Here is an 11,789-nt window from a genome sequence, read left to right on the forward strand (position 1 = left end):
AAAATTTTAGCCTTCTATCTCAATTCGTTCGAAAGATAGCGTGATTACAACAGACAGACGGAAAGGCAGATGGACGGACATGGCTAAATCGACTTAGAATTTTACGCTGATCAAGAATATATATACTTTGTTGGGTCTGACATGAGTATTTCGAGGAGTTACAAACGGAATGACAAAATTAATATACCCTCTATAGTATGGTGGAGGGTATAAAAAAAAGAGTAAAATCGGAAAAGAAATCGAGAAAAAATGTTCAATTTTAAAATTATAGTACATTCTATTGCCAAACTTCGTAAGAACCTTTAAAAATATGCTTAAAATATCAGTAAGATTAAGATTTTTTTAAATGAGTGCGCAATACGATGTTAAATGGCGATCTTTCATGCATAAAATTGGCATCTAGCTTTCAACTCCAGGACCTACATCGTGCTTCAGCTACAAGATGCGAACAGATTAAAAAAAAAAACAAAATTGACTGACAATGCGTTATGGGCTCATTTCAAAACATGGACCTACTTCTTTCATATGACAATAATCCGTCTAATGAGAACTCAAAATGCAAAATTCAATGGGACTGCAATCATTAAAGTATCGAAGCGGGTGTTAGCGTGGGGTTAGCCTTCCAAATTTTTTGAACATCGCGTAATATTTGGTGGGTGAAATAGACCATAAAATTTGTGTTAAGTAAAAGTCAAAGTGTAGATTATACCACGAATATTTTTAATCAGGTCAAATCTGACAGGTACGTAGATATTGATAGTAAATATATCTGATATGTATAGCGAAATATACACAATGTATTTCTACAAAGGAAGGGGATGTTAGCTAGAATGCTTATATCTCGCGTAAAAATGTGAAATTTGAACGTTATTATTTTGACTTTTGAAATGTACAATAGTAATGTTTTATTTTGCATTATTTCTTTTCATTTTGACTTACTATTTTCGAATGTACATTTGTAGTTTTTTTTTTTTTTTAATTGAATTCTTATATGATTTTTAGTCTTTTTTGGTTTTGGTTTTATGCAAATCATGTAGTGGCTAAATAATTTAGCGCGGTCACAACAAGGTTAAAGGATAATTACTTTTGCAAAATCGCTAAAAAAATAAAAATTAAAAGAGACTACCTCATTGCAAAAATTCTAAAATCGGAAAAAAATCAAGAAAAAATTTTCAATGGAATCGAAATTCAAAATTATTTGTTTCTTGTAAAAAATCAGCGAACAAGTTAAAGATTTTTTTTCAATTTGTTTTTCCTGTTGTAAAATGTGTGCGCAATTCGATGTTAAATGGCGATCTTTTATGTCTAAAATTGACATCTAGCTTTCAACTCCAGGACCTACATCGTGCTTCAGCTGGAAGATGCGAACAAATTTATACAAGCAAAATTGACCGACAAACACTATGGGCTCATTTCAAAACGTGGACCACTTCTTTTATGTGGGAAAGCCGTCCAATGAGAACTCAAAATGCAAAATTCATTCGGACTGCAATCAGTGAAATACCGAATATTAAGTGGATAATCGCATAAAATTTGGACTTTAAACGGTCTCCAACGCACAATTTAAATGACCAAAAATTAATTCCCATGTTATGGTAATAGATGTAAGAGTAATTCAATTTAAATATTTAATTTCTTAGTAATCTTTGACTGTTCTGCAGTCATTCTACCCTCAATTATGAGTTGGGCAAAACTAAATACCACGCAGCAGGGTATTCTAAACTTTGGAAACACTTTAAAAAAATGCATTAAAGAGTAAAAGTACGGGCCGGCAACGCGGACCGAGACAGCTAGTTTTTAATATTATTTACATACGTCAATAATTAATATTACAATATCTATCATATAAAAAGTATGCGCATGCGCTTTATGTCTTCCATTTTTACTAGAATTTTAATATATGTTTTTTTCGGATTGTAATTTTTTGTTTTTTATATTATCAATAGATTGGAGATGGCCCGAGAAGATGCCCTAGATATTGGGCCGATGATGAAATCCAATTTGATCACATTGTTGTAAAATACATGCAAAGTGAAAGTTGTCCATATTACACACGTCGAGAATTTAACGTGACTAATTGCAAAATAAATGACACACTTAAAGTAACACAACTGCAATATAATGGCTGGCCTACAGTAGAGGGAGAAGTTCCAGAAGTTTGTCGCGGTATAATAGAACTTGTTGATCAGGCTTTGAGCAACCATAACAAAGAGAAAAATGTAGGGTGCAAATCACCACTTACAGTTCATTGCAGGTAGTGTTTATCACTTCAGTTTTATGAACTATTTTAATGTTTTAAAATTCATACTCTTTTTAAGTTTGGGGACTGACAGAAGCTCTATATTTGTGGCCATGTGCATTCTTGTGCAGCAGCTGCGAAATGAAAAGTGCGTCGATATATGTACAACAGCTAGGAAAATAAGATCTCAAAGACCAAGGCTTCTCGACACATATGTAAGAACATATTCTTATATAAGTAATATTTTATTGAACTATCCTTTTTTCAGGCACAATATGAGTTCCTATATCGTGCTATAGTCAACTACGCCGATCTCCATAAATTATCTTCTGAATAAACGTAATCGCATCGGCTATAACTAAACAAAGGAGAAGCCATTTATCACTTATACTCAAATAGATTTAATATTTTATATAACACCGATCATTTTGTATAAAATCTTAAGATAATTTTGTAAGTTCAACATACCATTATATATTATTCAATCTTATTCAACTACTGGTAGCATAATGTGTTAAGCGGATAACCAAAGGACTTTAAGTGTAAAATTTTATATGTATAACAAATAAAAAGTTTTATACAGAAATTTGTTTAATTAACTATAATATCATGTTTTTGATATCATCTGAAACGCATGCCTAGAATGATCCGATTAAATTTTAAAATACATATTGTTAAATGGTGAGTAGAACATATGTGTGTGTTTAGTCCATATTATTATTATTTGGTAACACTTGTAAAAAAAAATAGCAGCACAATGCCTTTTAAAGCTGACGTGCAGTTAGGTAGAGTGACTTAAACAGGGTTGCGCTGTCGAACTATTAGACTCGGACTCCAAAGTCGTATTTTTAACGATTCCAAAAAATCATGTTCATTCCTTGGAGATATAAAACCTTTAACCTCATTTATTTGCCTTAAATATTTAATCTGGGTAATAATAATAATAATAAAAAACATCTCCACAAAAAAGTTAATGAACTGCTATCAACAGTATAAACGTGAAAGGTCAGATACGTAAAGTATGTGTTTAGTTTTGTAGAAACTGTAGTGTAGAAACTGTTGTAAAAATAGTTTTTGTGTTGAATGTTCTTCTTTAAATTCTTATATCTTTTGTATTTGTCTTTTCCGAAGAATGTAAATTAGTTAAATAAAGAAAACACTTACGATGCATATGTTTTCCATATGCTATGTTTATGGTCGGTAATAAATTTTGTAATAAATGTCACGGCCATGAACAGAAGATAAGAAAGGGTCGATCACAAATAAATAAAATGCATGCTTTAGTGTTAAGAATATGTTGTAAATAAATTGAGTTCCCTTCCAGCCACGGAACGAGAAACATCATCTCGCGGCGTTTTCTTTTTCTAGTTACACTGCTTTGTTATCAGGTTAGGAGTCGACCTCATCAGTATGCTTAAAGAAGTTTAATAAATGCAGAGGAAAGAATGAAGCTCTCCAAACTGCAGACATGTCGGTAGTGCTTTGTAAAACCAACTTGGTAGTTCCCAATTTTATTTTATCCTTTTTAGATGTTCTATATCAAATGGTTTTTTAACACTCAAATCAAAGCCTATGGCTGAAAAGTAAGATCAGCCTATTCAAAATATGTATATATGTATATATATATATATATATTTTTTTTTTTTTAATTTATTAAATCTTTCATTTATTTAAGGAAAATAACAATTATAGGGAGGTTGTCAATACAATCACCCCATATTTTTTTCATGCTTTAATTATTAATTATTCATATTTTTTTTTATGATATTGATGTGTGTTATTTTGTGGGCTTGTGGATACAGTTATATCCGTGAATTAATTGAGTAGGTAGTTAAGATTAGTTTAGATACAGTTATATCTAAGTGAATCGCGGACTACAGAAATAGTCTTACGGATATAATGTTGCTTTGTTTAGATACAGTTATATCTAATCATCCCGCGGACTGCAGTAATAGTCTTATCGCTTTCTTCACTAATCTTCCCGCGGACTACCGTAATAGATTTTTCGATTTCTTCACAGAAGCAGCTTCCAATTTAGCATACTACTATCTGTAGATGTATAACAGTGGGCGACTTTCAGACAAGAGCTGAAAATAATGAGAGAGTAAGACAACAAAAATAAGCTATATGATAGAAAGAGTGTCACGTCTGCGCAGTCTATCGTGTTCTCCGAATAGTAGGAGTTGGCGGGCCAAGCTATTTGGGTGCTCGGATAGTTTGTTTAAGTACTTTCGGCAAAGCTTCTTTAATTCTTCTTCAACAGTAAGTATATTTAGGTCCTTGTGGATGTTTGCGTTCCTTATGTACCATGGTGCACCTGTAATAGATCGAAGAATATTCGACTGTCTTCTTTGTAGTTTACTTACGTTAAAGGCACTAGCTGTGCCCCAGAGCTGTATGCCATACGTCCAAATTGGCTTTATTACAGTCTTATATAATAGGACTTTGTATTCTAATTTAATAGAAGAACGTATACCAATTAACCACTCAAGATTGGCCTTTTTTAGTTTAATTTGCGTGATTTTTGCATCGATGTGTTGCTCCCATGTAAGTCTTCGGTCCACGTGCATTCCGAGATATTTTACGGTATCTTTCTGTGGAACTTGAGTATTAAAGATTTTTATCGTGGGGAAAAGTTCACGTCTTAGAGCAAAAGTATAATGTGTGCACTTGCTTGCATTTACCGATATTCTCCATTTTGTCAGCCAATTTTCGATTGAATGTTACAAAACTATTCAATATAGAACATTTAAAAGGATAAAATAAAATTGGGAACTACTAAGTTGGTTTTACTCATTATTCCTAAATATGTAATTTGAAACAATTCCGTTAAAGTCATCACAATACCGAATTTTTGGATGTACCGTTATATGGGGGCTATACGAAGACGTGAACCTGCACAGATAATATCAATTTCGGATTTCAAATACCACATCTCAAACAATTTCGGTGAATAATGTCGCTAAAACCATCAAAATACCGAATATCGGGAGATGCCGTTGTATGGAGGCTATACGAAGACGTGAACCTGCATAGATAATTTTCTGTCATAGGCTGTAGTATCAATTTCGGATTTCAAATACCAAAGTTGAAACAATTCTGGTTAATAATGTCGCTAAAATCATCAAAATACCGAATATCGGGAGGTACTTATATATGGGGGCTATATGAAAACGTAGACCTACATGGCCCATTTACGAACTTAACCTGCCTACTGGAAAAATAAACACGTGTGCAAAATTTTAGCCTTCTATCTCAATTCGTTCGAAAGATAGCGTGATTACAACAGACAGACGGAAAGGCAGATGGACGGACATGGCTAAATCGACTTAGAATTTTACGCTGATCAAGAATATATATACTTTGTTGGGTCTGACATGAGTATTTCGAGGAGTTACAAACGGAATGACAAAATTAATATACCCTCCATAGTATGGTGGAGGGTATAAAAAAAGAGAGTACCTTATTGCAAAAATTCTAAAATCGGAAAAGAAATCGAGAAAAAATGTTCAATTTCAAAATTATAGTACATTCTATTGACAAACTTCGTAAGAACCTTTAAACATATGCTTAAAATATCAGCAAGATTAAGATTTTTTTAAATGAGTGCGCAATACGATGTTAAATGGCGATCTTTCATGCATAAAATTGGCATCTAGCTTTCAACTCCAGGACCTACAACGTGCTTCAGCTACAAGATGCGAACAGATTAAACAAGTTAAAAAGCTGTAAGTTCGGCCGGGCCGAACTTTTAATACCCTCCACCATTTGGTACAAATTTGGCATTTTCTAATAAATAAAATCCGTTAAAAATTCTGTTAAAATCTTAAGAATACCGAATGCTTATACGACGACGTGGGCCAGCATAGGCAACTTTTGTCATAAGTTATTACACTATTTAAATGCGAAACTTGAAGAAAAATCTGTTTATAATCTAGCTAATATCATTAAAATACGCAATATGGGGGGTACCGTTATATGGGGGCTATACGAAGACATGGACCTGCACAGACAATTTTCTGGCATGGGCTGAAGTATCTATTCCGAAATTCACATGCGAAATTTGAAACAATCCCGGTAAATAATGTCGCTAAAATCATCAAAATACCGAATATCGGGGGGTACGGTATATGGGGGCTATATGAAGACGTGGACCTATATGGCCCATTTTCTGTTTTATGCTGCAGTATCTATTACGAACTTCAAACACCAAATTTGGAACGATTTCGCTGAATAATTTCGCTAAAATCATCAAAATACCGAATATCGGGGGGTACCGTTATATGTGGGCTATATGAAGAAGTAGACCTACATGGCTCATTTTTTGACTTAGGATGTAGTATCCATTACGAAGTTCAAATACCAAATTTGAAACGATTCCGGTAAACAATGTCGCAAAAATCATAAAAATACCGAATATCGGGGGGTACCGTTATATGGGGGCTACACGAAGACATGGACCTGCACAGATAATTTTCTGTTTTAGGCTGTAGTATTCATTACGAACTTCAAATGCCAAATTTGAAACAATTCCGGCGAATAATGTCGCTAAAATCATAAAAATACTGAATATCGGGAGGTACAGTTATATGGGGGCTATATGATAACTTGGACCTACATGGCCCATTTACGAACTTAACCTGCCTACAGGCAAAATATACATGTGTGCAAAATTTTAGCCTTCTATCTCAATTTGTTCGAAAGGTAGCGTGATTACAACAGACAGACAGACGGACAGACAGACAGACAGACGGACAGACAGACAGACAGACGGACATCGCTAAATCGACTTAGAATTTTACGCTGATCAAGAATATATATACTTTGTTGGGTCTGACATGAGTATTTCGAGGAGTTACAAACGGAATGACAAAATTAATATACCCTCCATAGTATGGTGGAGGGTATAAAAAACAAAATTGACTGACAATGCGTTATGGGCTCATTTCAAAACATGGACCTACTTCTTTCATATGACAATAATCCGTCTAATGAGAATTCAAAATGCAAAATTCAATGGGACTGCAATCATTAAAGTATCGAAGCGGGTGTTAGCGTGGGGTTAGCCTTCCAAATTTTTTGAACATCGCGTAATATTTGGTGGGTGAAATAGACCATAAAATTTGTGTTAAATAAAAGTCAAAGAGTAGATTATACCGCGAATATTTTTAATCAGGTCAAATCTGACAGGTACGTAGATATTGATAGTAAATATATCTGATATGTATAGCGAAATATACACAATGTATTTCTACAAAGGAAGGGGATGTTAGCTAGAATGCTTATATCTCGCGTAAAAATGTGAAATTTGAACGTTATTATCTTGACTTTTGAAATGTACAATAGTAATGTTTTATTTTGCATTATTTCTTTTCATTTTGACTTACTATTTTCGAATGTACATTTGTAGTTTTTTTTTTTTTTGAATTGAATTCTTATATGATTTTTATACCCTCCACCATACTATGGAGGGTATATTAACTTTGTCATTCCGTTTGTAACTCCTCGAAATACTCATGTCAGACCCAACAAAGTATATATATTCTTGATCAGCGTAAAATTCTAAGTCGATTTAGCGATGTCCGTCTGTCTGTCTGTCTGTCTGTCTGTCCGTCTGTCTGTCTGTCTGTCCGTCTGTCTGTCTGTTGTAATCACGCTATCTTTCGAATAAATTGAGATTGATGGCTAAAATTTTGCACACATGTTTATTTTTCCAGTAGGCAGGTTAAGTTCGTAAATGGGCCATGTAGGTCCACGTTTTCATATAGCTCCCATATAACGGTACCTCCGGATATTCGGTATTTTGATGATTTTAGCGACGTTATTCACCGGAGTTGTTTCAAATTTGGTATTTGAAGTTCCAAATGGATACTACACCCTAAGATAGAAAATTATCTGTGCAAGCCTATGTCTTCGTATAGCCCCCATATAACGGTACCTCCCGATATTCGGTATTTTGATGATTTTAGCGACATTATTCACGGGAATTGTTTCAAATCTGGTATTTGAAGTCCCAAATGGATACTACACCCTAAGACAGAAAATTGTCTTTGCAGGTCCACGTCTTCGTATAGCCCCAATATAACGGTACCTCCCTATATTCGGTATTTTGATGATTTTAGCGACGTTATTCACCGGAATTGTTTCAAATATGGTATTTGAAGTTCCAAATGGATACTACACCCTAAGATAGAAAATTGTCTGTGCAAGTCTATGTCTTCGTATAGCCCCCATATAACGGTACCTCCCGATATTCGGTATTTTGATGATTTTAGCGACATTATTCACGGGAATTGTTTCAAATCTGGTATTTGAAGTTCCAAATGGATACTACACCCTAAGACAGAAAATTATCTTTGCAGGTCCACGTCTTCGTATAGCCCCAATATAACGGTACCTCCCTATATTCGGTATTTTGATGATTTTAGCGACATTATTCACTGGAATCGTTTCAAATTTGGTATTTTAAGTTCCAAATGGATAGTACACCCTAAGACTGAAAATTGTCTGTGTAGGTCCACGTCTTCGTATAGCCCCCATATAACGGCACCTCGCTATGTTCGGTATTTCGATGATTTTAGCGACATTATTAACCGGAATTGTTTAAAATCTGATATTTGAAGTTCGTTATGGGAACTACAGTCTGTGACAGAAAATTGTCGGTGCGGGTCCAGTTTCGAATTTGAATATGGTAATGGCTTATGACAAACAATGCATACATATGCATTGTCCACGTCGTATTGACCCCAATATAACGGCTATATTCGGCATTTTTAAAATTTTAACAGAATTTTTTAAGGATTTTATTTTTTGAAAATTTCCAAATTCGTTGTAAATGGTGGAGGGTATTAAAAGTTCGGCCCGGCCGAACTTACTGCTTTTTAACTTGTTAGTCTTTTTATACCCTCCACCATACTATGGAGGGTATATTAATTTTGTCATTCCGTTTGTAACTCCTCGAAATACTCATGTCAGACCCAACAAAGTATATATATTCTTGATCAGCGTAAAATTCTAAGACGATTTAGCTATGTCCGTCTGTCTGTCTGTGTGTCTGTCTGTCTGTCTGTCCGTCTGTCTGTCTGTCTGTCTGTCTGTTGTAATCACGCTATCTTTCGAACAAATTGAGATAGAAGGCTAAAATTTTGCACACATGTATATTTTGCCTGTAGGCAGGTTAAGTTCGTAAATGGGCCATGTAGGTCCAAGTTATCATATAGCCCCCATATAACTGTACCTCCCGATATTCAGTATTTTTATGATTTTAGCGACATTATTCGCCGGAATTGTTTCAAATTTGGCATTTGAAGTTCGTAATGAATACTACAGCCTAAAACAGAAAATTATCTGTGCAGGTCCATGTCTTCGTGTAGCCCCCATATAACGATACCCCCCGATATTCGGTATTTTTATGATTTTTGCGACATTGTTTACCGGAATCGTTTCAAATTTGGTATTTGAACTTCGTAATGGATACTACATCATAAGTCAAAAAATGAGCCATGTAGGTCCACTTCTTCATATAGCCCACATATAACGGTACCCCCCGATATTCGGTATTTTGATGATTTTAGCGAAATTATTCAGCGAAATCGTTCCAAATTTGGTGTTTGAAGTTCGTAATAGATACTGCAGCATAAAACAGAAAATGGGCCATATAGGTCCACGTCTTCATATAGCCCCCATATACCGTACCCCCGATATTCGGTATTTTGATGATTTTAGCGACATTATTTACCGGGATTGTTTCAAATTTCGCATGTGAATTTCGGAATGGATACTTCAGCCCATGCCAGAAAATTGTCTGTGCAGGTCCATGTCTTCGTATAGCCCCCATATAACGGTACCCCCCATATTGCGTATTTTAATGATATTAGCTAGATTATAAACAGATTTTTCTTCAAGTTTCGCATTCAAATAGTGTAATAACTTATGACAAAAGTTGCCTATGCTGGCCCACGTCGTCGTATAAGCATTCGGTATTCTTAAGATTTTAACAGAATTTTTAACGGATTTTATTTATTAGAAAATGCCAAATTTGTACCAAATGGTGGAGGGTATTAAAAGTTCGGCCCGGCCGAACTTACAGCTTTTTTACTTGTTTTTTTTTTTTAATTTATTATATCTTTCATTTATTTAAGGAAAATAACAATTATAGGGAGGTTGTCAATACAATCACCCCATATTTTTTTCATGCTTTAATTATTAATTATTCATATTTTTTTATGATATTGATGTGTGTTATTTTGTGGGCTTGTGGATACAGTTATATCCGTGAATTAATTGAGTAGGTAGTTAAGATTAGTTTAGATACAGTTATATCTAAGTGAATCGCGGACTACAGAAATAGTCTTACGGATATAATGTTGCTTTGTTTAGATACAGTTATATCTAATCATCCCGCGGACTGCAGTAATAGTCTTATCGCTTTCTTCACTAATCTTCCCGCGGACTACCGTAATAGTTTTTTCGATTTCTTCACAGAAGCAGCTTCCAATTTAGCATACTACTATCTGTAGAAGTATAACAGTGGGCGACGTTCAGACAAGAGCTGAAAATAATGAGAGAGTAAGACAACAAAAATAAGCTATATGATAGAAAGAGTGTCACGTCTGCGCAGTCTATCGTGTTCTCCGAATAGTAGGAGTTGGCGGGCCAAGCTATTTGGGTGCTCGGATAGTTTGTTTAAGTACTTTCGGCAAAGCTTCTTTAATTCTTCTTCAACAGTAAGTATATTTAGGTCCTTGTGGATGTTTGCGTTCCTTATGTACCATGGTGCACCTGTAATAGATCGAAGAATATTCGACTGTCTTCTTTGTAGTTTACTTACGTTAAAGGCACTAGCTGTGCCCCAGAGCTGTATGCCATACGTCCAAATTGGCTTTATTACAGTCTTATATAATAGGACTTTGTATTCTAATTTAATAGAAGAACGTATACCAATTAACCACTCAAGATTGGCCTTTTTTAGTTTAATTTGCGTGATTTTTGCATCGATGTTTTGCTCCCATGTAAGTCTTCGGTCCACGTGCATTCCGAGATATTTTACGGTATCTTTCTGTGGAACTTGAGTATTAAAGATTTTTATCGTGGGGAAAAGTTCACGTCTTAGAGCAAAAGTATAATGTGTGCATTTGCTTGCATTTACCGATATTCTCCATTTTGTCAGCCAATTTTCGATTGAATGTTACAAAACTATTCAATATAGAACATTTAAAAGGATAAAATAAAATTGGGAACTACTAAGTTGGTTTTACTCATTATTCCTAAATATGTAATTTGAAACAATTCCGTTAAAGTCATCACAATACCGAATTTTTGGATGTACCGTTATATGGGGGCTATACGAAGACGTGAACCTGTACAGATAATTTTCTGTTTTAGGCTGTAATATCAATTTCGGATTTCAAATACCACATCTCAAAAAATTTCGGTGAATAATGTCGCTAAAATCATCAAAATACCGAATATCGGGAGATGCCGTTGTATGGAGGCTATACGAAGACGTGAACCTGCATAGATAATTTTCTGTCATAGGCTGTAGTATCAA

General features: G+C 34.6%; 1 protein-coding gene across 1 annotated transcript; it reads left to right on the plus strand.

Moving 5' to 3' along the window:
- Positions 1–1,577: 1,577 nt before the first annotated feature.
- LOC131806923 (tyrosine-protein phosphatase 69D-like) lies at positions 1,578–2,844 on the plus strand. The gene is made up of 4 exons (XM_059131807.1): positions 1,578–1,604; positions 1,947–2,254; positions 2,319–2,454; positions 2,508–2,844. Exons 1-4 carry the CDS (start codon positions 1,593–1,595, stop codon positions 2,574–2,576), a joined length of 525 nt encoding a protein of 174 aa, XP_058987790.1. The 5' UTR covers positions 1,578–1,592; the 3' UTR covers positions 2,577–2,844.
- Positions 2,845–11,789: the final 8,945 nt, after the last annotated feature.

Source organism: Musca domestica, unplaced genomic scaffold (genome assembly GCF_030504385.1).
Source record: "Musca domestica strain aabys unplaced genomic scaffold, Musca_domestica.polishedcontigs.V.1.1 9, whole genome shotgun sequence".
Classification (NCBI taxonomy): domain Eukaryota; kingdom Metazoa; phylum Arthropoda; class Insecta; order Diptera; family Muscidae; genus Musca; species Musca domestica.